At 47.1% G+C, this 16,960-nt stretch overlaps 1 protein-coding gene and 1 long non-coding RNA gene across 2 annotated transcripts; one reads left to right on the top strand and one right to left on the bottom strand.

Annotated features, from left to right (window-relative positions):
• Positions 1–238: 238 nt before the first annotated feature.
• On the bottom strand, positions 239–6,245 carry LOC147232537 (uncharacterized). The gene is made up of 3 exons (XR_015106373.1): positions 6,212–6,245; positions 1,848–1,915; positions 239–285 (listed from the first exon to the last, which is right to left on the bottom strand). It is a non-coding gene; the product is annotated as an uncharacterized LOC147232537 (long non-coding RNA).
• Positions 4,633–16,949, top strand: appl2 (adaptor protein, phosphotyrosine interaction, PH domain and leucine zipper containing 2). Its single transcript, XM_086149419.1, has 21 exons — positions 4,633–4,815; positions 6,471–6,569; positions 7,252–7,311; positions 7,429–7,500; positions 8,871–8,958; positions 9,636–9,677; positions 9,765–9,823; positions 10,121–10,267; positions 11,044–11,126; positions 11,202–11,354; positions 13,282–13,470; positions 13,541–13,583; positions 13,679–13,735; positions 14,028–14,122; positions 14,200–14,358; positions 14,436–14,488; positions 14,581–14,755; positions 15,082–15,118; positions 15,210–15,365; positions 15,440–15,487; positions 15,562–16,949. The coding sequence occupies exons 1-21, from the start codon at positions 4,759–4,761 to the stop codon at positions 15,691–15,693; spliced, it is 2,004 nt and encodes a 667-aa protein (XP_086005545.1). The 5' UTR covers positions 4,633–4,758; the 3' UTR covers positions 15,694–16,949.
• The last annotated feature ends 11 nt before the right edge of the window (positions 16,950–16,960 follow it).

Raw genomic sequence — 16,960 nt, 5'->3', positions numbered from 1 at the left:
AGCCGCTCGGATCCGTGGCCCGGTTCTTTCGGTCACCATCCTCAGCCGTCGAACATCGGTGGAAACGTAGTTCCACCGGTAAATTGAGAGCTTTGCCTTTTGGCTCAGCTCCTTCTTCACCAGGACACACCGATGCAGGGTCGACATCTCTGCTGACGCCGCACCGATCCGCCTTTCCACCTCCCGTTTTGTTCTTTGCTCTCTCGGATTCGGAGGTGCCGATCCTCGTCCCGATCGAGGCCGCCAAACCGGATCCCCGCAACACCCTGGCTGCTCCTGGGAACTCTGTCGACGACAACGATCAGTGACTGCGGTCAAGTGTACAATTCAATTCGCAGCGAAGCGGCAGAACCGTAAATAATTTGGACGGTATTGGGTGTGCAAATTAAGAAAGTGTAGATGGACAAGTAAACGGTTAGAAAAAGTTGAGCGGAAGTTGAAAATGCAACGACGACAAAGTGATCTTCCCTCGTAAACTCAACGCTGATGGTTTCGCATGTTTAAACGCATGGCTTCGTCAAATGCGCACACACTAATATACATGTATGGGAGGGTGAATGGTTGTCTATATGACATGTGAATAACATCGTATAGAGCAGCGGTCCCCAAAATACGGTCCAAGGGACCGGATAGGGCCTGCCGCCACATTTGCCCGGCCCCCGAACAAAACCAGAGATGCATTGTGATTTTTTTTTCATTTTGGCCACGTAATCATGACTTGTGCATGCATAGAATGTTACATTCTATTCTAATCTTCTGCAGTCTGAGCCTCATCTGAAACCCCTCCCTCAAAATAAAAAATCCTGGACACACCCCTGTCAAATAACACGGAATAATAGCAAAAAGATTAGGTAAGAGAAAAATAGATTCAGAATGCAGGGTATTTAACCTGGTAGGTGTTGGTATCAGGTCGGTTTCGTAACCTGCTTGCTTTTTGGATTTCACAGTGTATTTGATATGAGAGAGCTGCAAACAGCTCGTGCCTGCAAGAAAGTTAATGTTCCTTGGTCTTTTTATCAGTGAAAAACTTGAAAAGGGTTATTTGGTTATTATTTATTTCATAAATTAAATGTTATTATTTACTATCACATTTTTTTTTCCTGTCAACATCCCAGAAAGGGTTAATTTTTGGTTATTTGTGGCTTTCTGGAAAACAATAAATGTTTACATTTAGACACCTCTGTGATCGTTACAGACTTCCCAGGCCCCCCGTCAGAGAAGGGAAAAGTTATGTGGCCCTCGCAGGAAAAAGTTTGGGGACCCCTGGTATAGAGACATACAACTGCTGGGAGGAACCCCACGGAGACTTGAGGAGAACATGGAGATTCCACACGGAAAGGTCGCCCCGTGGGAATCCGACCAGGGCCTTCTGGGCGAGAGCGGAGGTGCTAACGGTTGCGCCGCCCGCAATCTGTTCAGCAAACACATAAAAAGAAGCAGTATAATACATTGTGGCTTGTTTCCTGTAAAATCTGCGTTATGGTCTCTGCTAACTATCCGCATTTAATAGACATCGTGAACATCTACATCTAAGTATTGCGCTGTGTGCAAGTTGTCCAAAAGCCGTAAACAACTGTTGAGAAGATGATTGTTGATTGGTATTAAAAGTGCTCCTGTCTGGCTGCCATGTTGGACGGGTTCATTTCAGCGGCTTGTTTTACAGGCCAGACCGAATCCAGCCAGCAAACACTTCATTATCGGATTCGGTGAGGAGATGTCGCGTCCAATTAGAGCCACAAATTAGCCGATTAGAGACCAGAAGTCCACGAGGGGAGAGTGTGTGTGTGTGTGTGTGTGTGTGTGTGTGTGTGTGGGGAGGGTTGTCCTGCTTGTCAGGACTTGCCTACCTTATCTAGACTTAGTCTGGAAAACATGACGATTGCAGATTAGGAAAGGAGAAAGTGTCCCTCACAGGCTGAGAGTGGAGATGAAACCATGAATCTGCAATGCCCCAAACAATTTTTTTTTTTTTTTTTTTTATACAAGGTGGGGGGGGGGGGTGCCCCCACACACACATACACACATACACAGGAATACTATTAAAAGAAACAAAAAATGACATGAAATGTGAACTGGTGGTGTGTGGTCAGGGAAGGTTGGTGAGGCTCCACTTGTCATGAAAAATAATAAAAAAAACAACAAAATAATGACAAACAAATAATGATTACATAAAATAAACACTAATATTTGTCCACTGATCTGTGTTACGAATGTATGATTACAATCATTTTTAGCGGTCTCTCACTTATGAATCACAGAATTTGCGCATTTCCTGATCAAATCTCAGACAGAAGCCAGAGGTTTGCTTGTTTCTTTTTCTCAGCAAGTCTCCAATATAACTTTTGTAGAAATATTTATTATACAGTTTTACACCGCATGACCTTCAACAGCCTGTGTGATGTCTTTCAGTGAAGTGTGTGACAGAATTATTCTCGCTGATCAGACAATAAACTGCAGAGAAAAGTCAAGAGGTGAGGCAGCCAGTACTGTGCCGCACCTGGCTGGTGCTTGTTGCTGCTGTCCTTCTATAAGCAATATAGGACAAAATAAACAAGATAAATAGAATAAACTGAGATTTTACAAAAAAGTAATTGGTAAGACCATAAATGGTTTTCAGTTTTATAGAAAAAAAAGACGAGACCAAGTAAAAAAAAAAAAAAAGCATTCTCTTCTTTTTCTTGTATTGAAACTGATTAAATCGCCAGAATTTAAAGTCTTGGAAACAACTAAAAGTTCAACTGAGGGTCTAGATTGATGTTATGTTGTACACCACTGTGTACTTTTAGTTTGTTTACAACAAGTATGAATTATTTAGAACACATGAAGGCACAGAGCATATTTACTCTTTCCGCTGTCTCATGCTGCTATGAAAAAAAAAACAAAACAGAAATGTTCTGTCTGGGCCAAATATGTTCCTATGTATGTGTTGGCGTGTGTGTGAGATGTGACGCTAATGAAATACGAAACATCACCAGTCGTCAATATTCATGCTGCTAGTTAAATAGGGGACTAAGACACTTTTTGGAGTCCTTACAGTTGTAAATGTGACTCCAGCAGCTGTGAACTTCAGTGCACGTCACTGATGTGAACATAGTAAATTAAATTAATTCCACATGCCCTTTTTCCACAAGATAAGCACAGGGTGAGAGTTAAAGAACCAGATAGTTGACCTCTGACCCATTTACATGACTTGATTTGATTAAGTCCGACTTTTAAAATTCTATCATTCCCCTAATGCATTTTTAAGTTCTGCAGCCCCAAGCTGACCTCCACCTTTGCCTGCCGGCTCCTCATCTGTTCATCCTTGAATCCGGGTAGACGTTTGTGCTTGGATGTGCAAGGGCTTTTCAGTGTCCTTCCGCAATATGACACCTGAAGCCTGATCCGTTATCTTTGTGCATGCATTTGTGTGTGTGTGTATGTGTGTGTGTATGTTGCTCATCAAGAACACCACCAAATTAATGCAGGTCATTGGTGATTTCTTTAAATATACGTTTCTGGGACACAAATGATGATGCAAATTCTGCGGTTATATAGTCAGATGCCATCGCCTCAGTTGTATTCGTAATTAGTTTACGCTGAGTTTCAATGCATCAGGAAAATTATTCTTTATTAATATGATCTCAGAAAGGGTTTCACTCAATGGAGATTTTAATCTTAATATTACGTCATACAACCATTCAACTTATTTTATATACTGCTGAAATTACAACCTATTGTACCACATTTCATTTCCTCTTTTTTAAATTTTACCACCAACTTTTCTGACACATTATGTCAACAAAAATTTGTGGATTTCTTTCAAAATACCTTGGAGAAAACAGTTGACATCTAAAAAGTCATGCAAAGTCAGTCCCTTTGCATGAGTTACCAGGCAACTGTAGATTACATTACGATAAATGTGATGCTTTGCTATTACTGAGTAGTATAAATGCAACCCATGCATTGTGAAGAACTCATTTAAAGCTCCACTTAAATATCTAACTTGTGCAATATTGATGACTCAGAAGTCATGGATATATAGGATTGTCTCCGGAAATTAGAATATCGTGATAAAGTTCTTTATCTTCTGTAATACAATTACAAAAACAAAAATGTCATACATTCTGGATTCATTACAAATCAACTGAAATATTGCAAGCCTTTTATTCTTTTAATATTGCTAATTATAGCTTACATCTTAAGAAAACTCAAAAATCCTATCTCAAAATATTAGAATACCATGAAAAAGTAATTTTTGTTTTTTTAATTGCATTACAGAGGATGAAGAACTTTATCCCAATATTCTAATTTTCTGAGACATTCCTGTATTCATGATACCCTTAACCCTTTTCACTTTAATAGAAAGCACTCTAAGATATGTAATTGCTATTATTACAACTACTAATACTAATAATACTAATAATAATATGTTTGATTGTAATTAGTTATGATTGGCTGCAATTCTAAATAAGACCACACGGGGTCAGTAGTTCCATTAGAATCAATTGGGAGGCACGCGGCCACGGGAAATCCGCCATTTTTAGCAAACATCGTTAAAATATTAAGAAAAAAATACGGTGTAAAAAAAAACAAAAAACATTTCTGTTCAAATTTTTTGTCTCTGTTCGACGACTTTCTGTTTTTTTTTGTTAAACAGGGTGAGCTCAGTCCATAGCAGACCGGCTCTCAACCGGCGCAAAGCATTCTGGGAAACCGAGTCCAATCCGCTTAATAATTCAAGCCCACAGTCGCCCTTCTCCTCCACCTCCTAACAAGATGCCGGCCGTACATCACAAACTGCTCCTGGAGGACGCCTTGCAGGACAGTCCTCAGGTAGGCTCCCCGCGTTTGGACACACAGCTGCTACATGGGAAAAGTTAGCTTAGGAGCTCCAATTGTAGGCTCCATCCATTTGTCGGTGACAGCGCTCAGTGGTCACTTTGCTAAGGAAATAGAAAACTAGCAAGAACGGCTACTCTCGACTGAGACTTCTCGACGTTTCCGTTGCCTCCGCGGTCGCGTCGGCGTCTCTCACCGCCTACTCATCTCTTTGACTTCAAATTGGCGGTGCGATGTAAAAGTCTGAGCTAATGGCGTGTGTGTGTGAGTGTGTGGGAAGGTGGCCCGGTTAGCACGATGCTGAAGGGAGGATGCGGGGGCGTCCATTATCGGACAGTGGGGGCTAAGCGAAATCGGTTATTGGGTGTCGTCACGGCCCTCGGACGTGGACAGGAAGGGGGATCTCTTGTGTTCCACGCCTTCTCCCCGTTTTTTCACATCTAACGAAGCTTATGATCTGTTTTTTCTAACTCTATATTGAACTTTTACAATGTAATTACGTGGGTTCCCGCGGCGATAATGCTAACACAGCTGTAATTAGATGTAGCCCAGGCGTAATTGGGGTCAATGCAAGTGTACCGGGTAGTACCATTCGGTTGGAGCGCACTGTAAACAGACTTTACCCAGTGGGTGTGTTCGTCTGCCCTGCCTTGCTGCACCTGTTCAGGCTGGAAACACACTCACTTTTGCGTGTGGAGAAAGGAAGGGCTTTCTTTTGTGTATAATGAGTGCACAGTTTAAACAAACCTGACATTACACTGGTGGTTTGCAGCGTTGTTTGCACTTTCATCCACCGACCAATAAATCCAGGAGCATAAAGCTACTTTCCACCTGTCATCTCCCTTTTAATTGTGTCTAAACTAATACTTGTAAAGTTTCCACACCTAATGTGAGGATTCTTTTCAAACACTCGGTTTCAATCACATACCCACTGCAGCCACCAAAGTCCTGCATCCTGTCAATGTTCAAAGTAATCCCATTACAGTATTGCGATGTAGCCCCACAGGAGACACATCACCGTATTAACTTAAGAACGGAAAGCCACACATCACATTTGCAATCTCATTCCGTGATAAGCATCGAGTTTATAGACTGTACCTGTACAATTTTCCATCTTCCGTTAATCCTCACGTCCATATCACAGGTAAAAGTTGGTATCTTGTTATACGCAGCTCTAATAGAGCTGTTATCAGTAGTAGATGTTATCAGCCAATCAAAATAGTATTAAAAGTATGCAAATGACACCACAATCTGATGTTCAAGCCCCTCATCCATAATTGTTTTTTAAATGTCTGGTTTCGTCCGACCTTGAGATCTAGACAGGGTGGATTTTTTGTGAACAGTCGCGATTGTATGACGGCGCCGTGACTGAAGTGGAATCGGTCGCTACCTTGGAACTGAATGTTCCTTGTTGGGTTCCTCGGTCCCTCATAGTCAGCCGCCGTGTCCACGAGCAAAGCACTGCTAGGTGGCTGCCTGCTGCTCAGGGTTCATCTAGGACGGTTAGATGCAGAGGTCAAATTTCACTGCTGTGCTGTATCACTGAATGTGACCAGATAGTCTTCTTCTTCTTCATCTTCTCATGCTGACTTGCCTTCTGTTGTGAATTTGAGATGATCATAAACACGCCTCCGTGTCTGGTCCCGCAGAGTCGCTCCTTGCTCAGCGTGTTCGAGGAAGATGCCGGCATGCTCACGGACTACACCAACAAGCTGCTGCAATCCATGCAGCGCGTGTTCGGAGCCCAGGTGCCGTGCGTGCGCACATACACACACACACACACACACACACACACACACACACACACATCCATAGAATAGCCTCGAGCTGTGTCTCTCTGATATGGCAGTGTTTGCTTAAGCGTGGTATAACATAAGAAATATTTTATGTACGTGAAAAGCATTAAACAAACAAGGGTATGCGGACTGTGTGTGTGTGTGTGCGCCTGCGACTAAGCACACACATACAAACCATATATCCCGGTTGGCTTCACATTTTGGCAACGAACAATCTAGATGGATAACAATTGTTTTTTATAGGTGGATATTTCTCTTTGCCATTCAGCCGTTGAGCAGGTTGTGGGCATTAATCTAAAATGGCTCAGATGAATAGAAAGCCGGTGGATATTTTTATCACCTGCGTGAACGACGACATCTTAATCACAGTCAAAATGTCAGGTTTGGCCTTTTACGAGCCTCGTGTTCTTCCCACCCCCTCGAATGATGTAACGTAACTTTAAATACCTCTCTAAATCAGCTGCAGACAACTTGCGAGACATGGCCGTTGTAAGACCTGGCGCCTCATGCTTGTTCTTCCCTTGAGGTGATTTTCCCTGCAAACTCTTGTCAGGCAGGCAGGGCGCTCTCCCCAAAGACCTGCCAGGAACGGCGGTAATCCAGGCCGTTAACTTTGCTCTCTCTCCCCCAACAGAGTGAAATGGGATTAGCCACTGAGCAGCTCTCACAGCAACTTCTAGAATATGAGAAGAAAGTAAGTCATGGTGTACAGTAATTCCCATACATGAGTGTGTGTGTGTGTGTGTATGTGTGTGTGTGCGACTGATGTGACTGAAGCGTCTGATGCTCTTTTTGTTTTCGGTGTGTCTAGAACTTTGCCCTGGGGAAAGGCGACGAGGAGGTCATTACCACGCTGCAGAACTTCGCCAAAACAGTAGGGGAGGTGAGAGCGATCACAGCCACCGATCAATACATTTTGTGTTAAAAAGTGTTTTGAAGGAAAGAAAAAAAAAACAGCAAAAAAAAAAAAAAAAACACAGAAGACGCCAGACCACATTGGGGACCTGAACACTAGTTTGAGGAAGGTGCCACCAGATGGCAGAAGGTACTTCCCAGATGAAATTTATCGACGTCCTTTTGTGTAAAATAATTTTTAAACACGGCCATTCGGCCTCAGTGTGGTACAATTTATAACCTCAGTAGGATTCTGGACGTGCAGAGAAACTGATCTTACACACACACACACACACACACACACACACACACACACACACACACACACACACACACACACACACACACACACACACACACACACACACACACACACACACACACACACACACACACACACACACACACACAGGGTCTCAGGACAATAGCCGATTGTTGGTTACACGTGACCGAATCACACACCGGAAGAATTGGGGCTCCTTATCCGCTGAACTTTAGCACATACCAGGTTATTCAGGTTATAGGTGGTTGTGAGCCTGTCAGAGCCGACATAGAGATTGTCCATGAGGACTTCGATCCTTGTGCTTGTTTGTTTTCTAAAATCACAACAGATGTCCAAGACTAAATAAGTAAAAACCTGAAAATAAACCCCCAAATCCCCACCAAAGCTTTCTTGGACCAGGAAGTTATCTGAAATTCAGCAAGGAATTGAATCGTCGTTGTCCCCGTGCATACACGTCACCAATTTTGACGGGTAGCTTTTCGGCCTCAGCAGGCACGAACCTTAGAATGACACACAACGCTGTCACGCCAGTCAACAACACTGCAATAGACAAGCCACTATAAATAGGCAAGCCTATAAATAGACTGAATTCATTCATTCATTATCCATACCGCTCATCCTGCTGGGTTTGCAGCAGCACAAATATACAAATAGACCTTGAGAGCAAGAATGGGTTCTAAAAAATCTTGGGTTTTAGTCTATGAAAGTGCACAGTGCCATCATTCTCTCACACACACACACACACACACTCAACAACACTGCCCTGTGGACCCCTGGTGATAATAAACATAATAGCCTGCAGTGTGTGCAGATGGAGCAGCACAGTAGATCCTGAGCCGCTGCCGGGGTTAGTCTCTCTTTCTGAAAAGCAGAGTTCCGCCACGACTACTTGAGAATCCATTGTCTGTAATTGTGCACCTATTTTTTTTCTTTTCCCACCGCCAACCTGGTAGCAGCCATCAGTGCGGGCATTCAAATAGTGCACACCTACTTAAGTACTTTGCAAAAAAGGGCGTTTTTTTGTTTGATTTGTTTTTCTCTCCTCCATGTTTTTGTGTGTTTTTGCGCCCAACCAGCTAAACGCACTCCACTCGGAGCTGGCCAACCAGATGGCCGACAGCATGGTCTTCCCCTTGATCCAGTTCAGAGAGAAAGACCTCACAGGTGGACACACACACACACACACACACACACACACACACACACACACATTTGCGTTGTACATTTTATCACAATGTGCTGATAATTATCTGCCTGTTCTCTTCAAGTTAGTTTAGAATTCTGCGTGAAAAATCTACACCAGACATATTCAGTCTGCAGATATAATTCACTTACACAGCAAAGTCCAAATTTATTACGTGATACAGCCTGCTCTTCATATTCGCAGGCTGACTTCCTCTTCTTCGCCCCAGTACAACTAGACACCCCGGCCTGTTTGATAGCCGATTTCAAATCACAGGCAAAAGAAAAGCCATTTCTCACACACACACACAAAATGGCAGTACTGCTATGCGAGGTGCTATCCCTGCTAATCGGGAGCAACCGCAGGTTCAGTCTGGTGTTCAAACAGGAGGGAATCAAACCACCAACCGATTAGAGGGACGCACGGCTCTCGTTTTTCTTACGTGATGCTAACAAACATTTTTTTATTTTGAAAGCAATCTGCCAGTTGGCTAACCAGAAAACTGACCTTGAAGCAGCCACAGATTAATTAAAAAAAACTCAGCAAGATAGTGATGCGATGTTAGCTAACTGGGAGTAGTTCCTGCTAATCGTTAGCCACCCCTTGTTAGCGCTGAATGTCGAGAATGACATTTACCTTTCATTATCTCTGTTTGCAGAGATAAGCACGCTTAAGGAAATATTCGGCATCGCCACAGACGGTAAGTACGACCCCGAAAACGTTCTCCGGGCTCGGCTCGGAAAGATGTCGGAGGTGGAATTGACGTTCGTTTCTCCCTCGCCTGCAGAGCACGAGGCGGCGATGGTCAAGTATAGCCGATTACCCAAGAAGAAGGAGAATGAGAAGGTAGAGCGGCGGGGAATTGCTTTCTCTGCTCCACTGACTGGGCAATGGTCCAGTTGATCACAAGCCGTAAGAGACCTCCCAGCGGTTTAATGCTCTGGTAACAGGAGCACGTTACGGGAGTCTGAAATTAAAAAGAAAATAGTCAAATCCAGCGGCACTCTATATGTTTGTGCGACGCCGGTTCTTTGGAGCTGAAACCAGATGGATTAGTGTCTAGAATACGTCGGTTTGTGTGTGTGTATGTGCGCGCAACTTTGTGTTCCGCTGCACACTTAACACTCATTCCCAAACGGACAGCTGAAGATGGACCTGGTGAGAGAAGTGGCCTACACCAGAAGGAAGCAGCACCAGGCCTCCCTGCAGTACTACTGTGCCCTCAATGCCCTGCAGTATCGCAAGAGGGTTGCCATGCTGGAACCAATGTTGGGCTACACACAGGCTCAGGTACTCTCTCACACACACACACAGAGTACTATCGGTATTCAAATGTTCTCCTTAAGAGCAGGAGTCGGCACCGTAAATACTTAAAAGAGTCATTTGGATCTCTTTCCCCCAGAAAAGCAAACACCAGAACCCACAAAACCCTTTCTAAAATGAAGCTATTTCTGCTTGTGTGTATTTTTTGTACCTTTATGCTTTATATATATATTAACAAAAATTATGGTGTGTTGCATTTATTAAGTGCTCTAGAGAAAACGACATTTCATTTCTGCGTGAAACATTTTGAACTAAAGAGCTGAACTGAAAATAATCCCCCTGCCGCAAAGCAAAAATGCCGTCTGCTTCTGTGCGCCGTCATCGTTTTACCACGCGTGCAGTCAGCTATCAACCTGAACAAAAAAAACAACCACTTCACTGAAAACTATAAAAACAAAAAAGCATTTGCATAACAACAACCAATTAAAATGTTGATTTAACCTGGTTAATCTGGTGTTTTTGTCTGCACACCAGGGCTGTAAGAGCTCTACAAATCTACCTAAAAATTAAACACCTTTTTATCTGAATGTTATACGAACATTATCGTCTAATTTATGAAAGAAATTTGAATTGAATATTATTGTTTTAATGTTCCAATGCCACGTTGAGCCGCTAGCTCTCGCTAATGTCCAGACAAAACAATCCTTTGGTAGAACCTCCCAGGAGGACGTTGGCAACTCCTGGGTCCAAAACTGCCTGCAAAGGTCAGAAAGCCACATGACTCCCTCTCTCATCCGTGTCAGATCGGTTTCTTCAAGAAGGGCATTGAGCTCGTGTCAAAGAAGATGGACAGCTTCCTCTCCTCCGTGTCCAACATGACCCAAAGGTACAAATAACCTGTCCGAGCGTAATTTCAAAGTCCATTTTTAAGGGAGCGTCCGAACCTTTTCGTGCCGTCCAGCATCCAGGCCCAGCTGGACACGGAGGCAGAAACCATGCGAGCGTCGCAGCGGGAGCTTCTGTCCGTGGAAGACGGCGTCTACATGCCGGACAAGGACACAGAGCCCGTCAACCGCACGCTCATCCAGAAGGCCGGCTACCTCAACATTAGGAAGTAAGACCGATGTGTTGTCACGACAACCCACCTTGAATCCAGGGCCTCCTTCTTTATGCTCCGAACGTGGCGAAATATTTCAAGGCTGTCGCGGAGGAAAATGATATGTATTTTTTTTTTTTTTTTAATCTTCAGAAGCCAATTTGTCGGCGGGTTCGGCCCGAGCTCCATCGACTGTAGTTTTTCTTGAGCGTCCCAGACGATCGTCGGGAATATGCATGACCGGCGCGAACAATAAGTCTGTCCCGGCAGACGGCGGGGGGTCAGGTAGCGCGTCGCCGCCGCGCCTCGTCAGCTTATTGCGGCAGGATATACGAGATGGGGAAACTTCCTTAATGGTTCCGGCGGGGCCGAACTGCATCAGAGCACGCGGCGTGATTTAGCGAAATGTCAGAGCTGTCAGAGTCTGTCTCCCCCCTTGCATACCTCAGAAGTCTATGACAAATGTCTGTGACACCAGAGAAAAGGTTTCCACCGAACGCCAGTCCGCTCAGTGACAAACACCGACAGCCGCCGCCGACGGGGCGCCGCCAAGGTCGCAGCGGTTTCTTAATGTGAGGACGCGGCATCACCCCGTGTCGCGCGGCGGAGAGCAAACACCCGCACCGAGCGGCGAGATTTACAAAAGACACAGCAACAAAGAAAACGTAGAAGAGCAAGATCAGGCTCGTGAAGGGAAACAACCCTCCAACGAACCCGACCCACTGTGTGCGTGCGCAAAAATAAACCACGACGATACGTTCGCGGAGAGCGGGCGGGCGGCTGTTCCGATGGGCGAGAGCGGCGTGTCGCAGGAAGACATGTTTTCAAATCCCGCGGCGCACACAGGCAGGATGTATTATCATTATTTCACATCCCGTCAACACTGGTATTTTCTTTTAGCGGAGGGAAAAAGTTGACCGTGGTATTGCTGAGTGCTCGCAGCAGCCGCCGTGACCTTTGGAAACGGCAACATTCTACAGGCAGTTACTTACAACCTCTCCGCTGCCACTATTTCTAGCAACTTAATGGAACCAAATCTGACCCATTGCGAGATAAAAGCGTATTATTACTCTTAAGTGAAGCACGGCTCACCCGGTGATGTGCACGGAACACTCAAGGAGCCCGGATGAATAGCCGCCTCCAAATTCCTCTCAAGAACTTTGGTGTGTGCGGCTCTTACCCAGAGAAGGGAAAATATCCTTGAGAAGCTAACAATATTAGAGGAGTGTTGTTCAGGGCTACATTTGACTGGCTATAGTTCTAGGCGTTCCCCAAAGCGCCGTCCTCGGTCCTTTGTCGTTGTTTACATTTCCAGTCGTTAAATACACGTTCCTTTAAGAGCAGCACGGAATTCTGCCTCGGCCGTCTCGTGTCCCGCCTTGTCTGGATATTTGGAAACTTTTTCAGCTCCTCCGGTGCAAATCCGAAATGTTTTTTTTTCGTGCCACCAAAGGCCATCTCTGTTTTACAAAAAAAGGAAAACATCTTGGGAGATTATCAAATGTTGAACCGCAGGGGAAGATTTGACAGTGACCTTTCATGTAATAAGCAAAATCACAGATGTTGTTGGGTCCCTTGTTATCAATGAAGGAGGAGTTTCTCAAAGGTCACATCTTTTCCTTACGGCCTTCTTCCAGGAAGAAACACCTGCCTTCACTTTGTCTGGCCGGCCTCATGGAGTGTTTTCAGGGGTGACCCTGGGGTTCGCTCTTGACCAGTGGACAGTCACTCATGTTGAGACATCCAACCAGTCACATGTGGACAACGTAGGGTCTCCGATGAACCTCCTGCATGTTTTTGGCCTGTGGGAGGAACACAGAGGAACCCCACGCAGACACGGAAAGAACATATCTGTTGTTTCTCCACACAGAAAACCCCCCTGCGGGACCTGAATTTGGAGTTCAGTCGGAGTCCCTTTCTTATCGGCTCGTCTCCTTTCCAACAGCAAAACGGGCCTGGTGACCACCGCCTGGGACCGACTGTACTTCTTCACCCAGGGCGGGAACCTGATGTGCCAGCCGCGGGGGGCGGTGGCGGGGGGCATGGTGCTGGACCTGGACAACAGCTCCGTCATGGCCGTGGAGTGCGAGGACAGACACTACTGCTTCCAGATCACCTCTCCCTCGGGAAAGACGTACGTAGACGCCGCCGGACGTCGGACACGACGCTCGCACCCCGGATCACTGACTGAACCCCGGTTTCAGGTCTATGATCCTGCAAGCCGAGAGCAAGAAGGAGTATGAGGAGGTGAGTGTGAGGAGGCCGTGTTTGTAGTTTGCGGCGCTCAACGGCCAAGCGACAGGAAGTCCCAACGCAGCTCTTGTTTGCCGCTTCTTTCGCAGTGGATTTGCACCGTCAACAACATCTCCAGACAGATCTACCTGACCGACAATCCAGAGGTGAAGCACAAACACGCACACACAGGAACGTCGGCCGTCTTTTTTTTCCCTTCTCAGAAGTGTGAGAGGTTTAATCAGAACAGCTGCCTCTGCAATCTGGAAGCAGAGAAAGTAATGTGATTGGTCCATTCTGTCACCAGCCCCCTAAAAAAGGCAAAAAAAAAAAAAGAAAAAAGTTTGGCTTTAAACTTTGCATCGCTCTTCCCCTCGTTCAATCCTTATTGTGTGTGTGTGTGTGTGTGTGTGTGTGTGTGTGTGTGTGTGTGTGTGTGTGTGGTGTCTCCGCTGATAGGCCGTGGCCATCCGACTGAACCAGACTGCCATCCAGGCGGTCACCCCCATCACCAGCTTTGAGAAGAGACAAGAAGGCTCGCCGAACCCCGATAGGTCAGACGCCTGGCCGAGTCCCACATTCATCACCGCGTCAGGTGGAAATGTCACTCTGCGCTTTGTGATTCCCGCAGAGCGAAGCCCGGAGGCGTGCACAACGCCGCCGGCGCCGCCTCCCAGAAGACGGGCGCCGCGCCGGAACCGGAGGACCTGATCGCCCCCGGGACGCCCATTCAGTTTGATATCATGCTGCCGGCCTCCGAGTTCCAGGACCAGAACAGGAGCGGGGGCAGGTGAGGGGCCGCCGAGGATCCGTCCTTCCCGGGCAGAGGACGGGAGGTTCACTCATCCCGTCCGCTCTCCCAAACAGACGCACCAACCCCTTCGGAGAAACCGATGACGGCCCCTCCTCTGAAAGCGACGGTGACTCCTCTCCTCTCAGATCTCGCGTTTGGCCAAAGATTGACCGCGTGCCGTGTTACCGTGAGTAAAGACATATGTTCCCCCGCCTGCAGACTCCCTCCTGCAGCAGGTGTTTGCCGTGCGTTTCCTGGGCTCCATGGCGGTGCGCTGCGGCGACAACCAGGAAGTGATCTACGAGGCCATGAGGCAGGTGCTGGCCGCCCGGGCCATCCACAACATCTTCAGGACCACAGAGTCCCACCTGATGGTCACCAGCAGCAGCCTCAGGTGAGGCCGCCGGGGCCGTAACCAGGCAACCGGTTCGCCGAGCGCTGGCGTTTGACGGTGTTATTTACAGATCGCAATCATTATAACCTGAAAAGTCCCCTCGGAACGAGAACTCCGCAAATCCGGCAGGTTTCATAACGGTTGCGTAAACCGTGAGTCATTTCCACACCGGCCGACAAAAGCGAAGCAGGACCGTTTTTTGTTTTTTTTTCTCTCTCTCTCACGAGCGTCAAGAGAAATCGTAATCCAGCGCAGAGATCTCTCTTTCTCTCGCGAACGGATCGAGAAGCGAAAGGAGTACAGCGTGTTCTTTTTCCCCCCGACAGGCTGATCGACCCTCAGACACAAGTGACCAGGACGAGCGTGAGTCTCGGCCGAGAGAGAATGTTGGAAATGGGGGGAAGTTGTTTTGGGTTTTTTTTTTTAAAGAAAGAACCATCATCTCCGGTTACAGTTCCAGCTGGGGGAGGTGTGCCAGTTCACCGCCCACCAGGAGAACGGCAGGCTGATGGGGTTCGTGGTCGAGGGGCGCGACTGGAGCGACGGGGACGACGAGGGGGAGCCCTCGTTCAGCGCCTTCGTCTTCGAGAGCAACACCGAGGGAGAAAAGGTGGGTGGAGCCGGCACGCCGAACCCGACCCATCGGATCCGTTCCCAAAACCGCCGTTTTTTTTTGTTTTCCAGATCTGCTACACCATCAGCCTGGCCAAGGACATCACCGAGGCGAAGAAGGTAGGTCCTCTTTAAGTCGGACGCTACGTTTGTCATAGAGCGGCGCTGAATTGAAGGTGCCGTCTTTGAACCAGGACCCGGCCGCTCTGGCCCAGCTCATGAAGAACATGCCGCTGACCAGCGACGGCAAATTCCTGCTGCTGGAGACGGAGGCCAGCGACCCGTCCAGCGCTGAGGGACAGGAGGACCTCGAGTCCGAGGCCTAGGACGAGCATCCGACTCCCACGGCGGGACTTCCAAGAGCGACGGTCCTCGCTAGGCCGCACGCTCACGCCTCCATGATATTCATTTTAAGCAACGCCCCCCCCCCACTCCCCGGCGACTATATGATATTCCGAGCACGGCGCTAGCATGTAGCTAGGCTGTTTCATGGCACTGTCCGTGTCTTAAAGGTCCAGCCCTCTGAGAAGGCTTCTCCTCGAGCTTCATTCCCAGCCCGGTGTCACATTTAGTTGCATCATAGTACTCGTGGCGTCCGGGCTCTGGTACTTCAACCTTAAAAGTATATTTCCAGTCACACCATGTTTGTCAGAACTTCTCCGAGCGCTGCTTGGCGTTAGCGTCACCTGTAGAGGGCGCTCGTCGGGCGGGTCGCCGCGCCCGAGCTGTCGGACGGCGGCGAGCGTGTTGTCGTCACGGACGGCCAGTTGAAATAAGTGACCACGTCGAGCGGACCTGCTGCAGGTTGGCTTCACCTCCATCTTTAGGTTTACAGTGTTCTCTAGCGTAGATCTCTGTTTGTGCGTGAACTCGTAGCGGTTGCTTCTCGCTAACGGACGCGTGGGTCCTTGCGGAAAAGGAGGAACGAGAAAAGGACAGTGACTCTCCTCGGTTTCTCTGCGGGCATGTTTGAGAGCACCAAACATCTAGCATGTTTTGTTTTTTTTTTCTTCTGCAAATGTTGCACAGCCCTGTCATCCAGACTGTCCTAATCTCTCCAGGTACAGTGGATTAACGTAACGTCTTCATCGGGACGATGTTCCACCATCATCATCGCACCGTCAGGATGAAGGGAATTACGATTTGATTCTTTTTGTGTTTAACGCCTTTAGTTAACATTAACTGCGGTTTTTCTGGTACTCTAAAGAAATGATCAGATGCACTTCCTGTAGTCCCCCCCCCCCCCCCGTCTTCTGGCGCCCGGTTCCAAACAGGACGTCTTGATGTTTGCAAGGCCTGTGTGCGACTGGAGGTGGCGCCCGGTTACCTCCAGCCCAGACGGCGATCTCTCCCACGGCCTACAGCTGTGCTGCATCGACTTGATGTATTTTTTTTTTGATTCCGTGCTTCGTCAGCACCAATCTGGACCGGCCGTGTGGAAAATAGAAGTCGTAAACACCAGGACTCTCTTTGTACATACTTGAAAAGATGACACCCTCCGCTACCGGCGAGGCTCTGCACTTCATTTGTAAGAGCGATGTACCGTGCGACCCTTAATGAAATAAAAATGTTTTTAAATCAACGAGAAGGTGT

Source organism: Fistularia commersonii, chromosome 7 (assembly GCF_037954325.1).
Source record: "Fistularia commersonii isolate RoL2024-O1a breed Wild chromosome 7, RoL_Fcom_v1.0, whole genome shotgun sequence".
Classification (NCBI taxonomy): Eukaryota; Metazoa; Chordata; class Actinopteri; order Syngnathiformes; family Fistulariidae; genus Fistularia; species Fistularia commersonii.
Note: the sequence above shows the minus strand (reverse complement) of the source record. Positions and strands in the feature narration are given on the sequence as shown.

What these genes read in the sequence shown, in the direction of transcription:
- appl2 (XM_086149419.1), top strand. Translation starts at nt 4,759, where the DNA reads ATGCCGGCCGTACATCACAAACTGCTCCTGGAGGACGCCTTGCAGGAC. An exon ending in TGGGCTACACACAGGCTCAG is followed by an intron (nt 10,268 to 11,043) that starts GTACTCTCTCAC and finishes CATCCGTGTCAG; the next exon opens with ATCGGTTTCTTCAAGAAGGG. An exon ending in GGCTCGCCGAACCCCGATAG is followed by an intron (nt 14,123 to 14,199) that starts GTCAGACGCCTG and finishes TGATTCCCGCAG; the next exon opens with AGCGAAGCCCGGAGGCGTGC.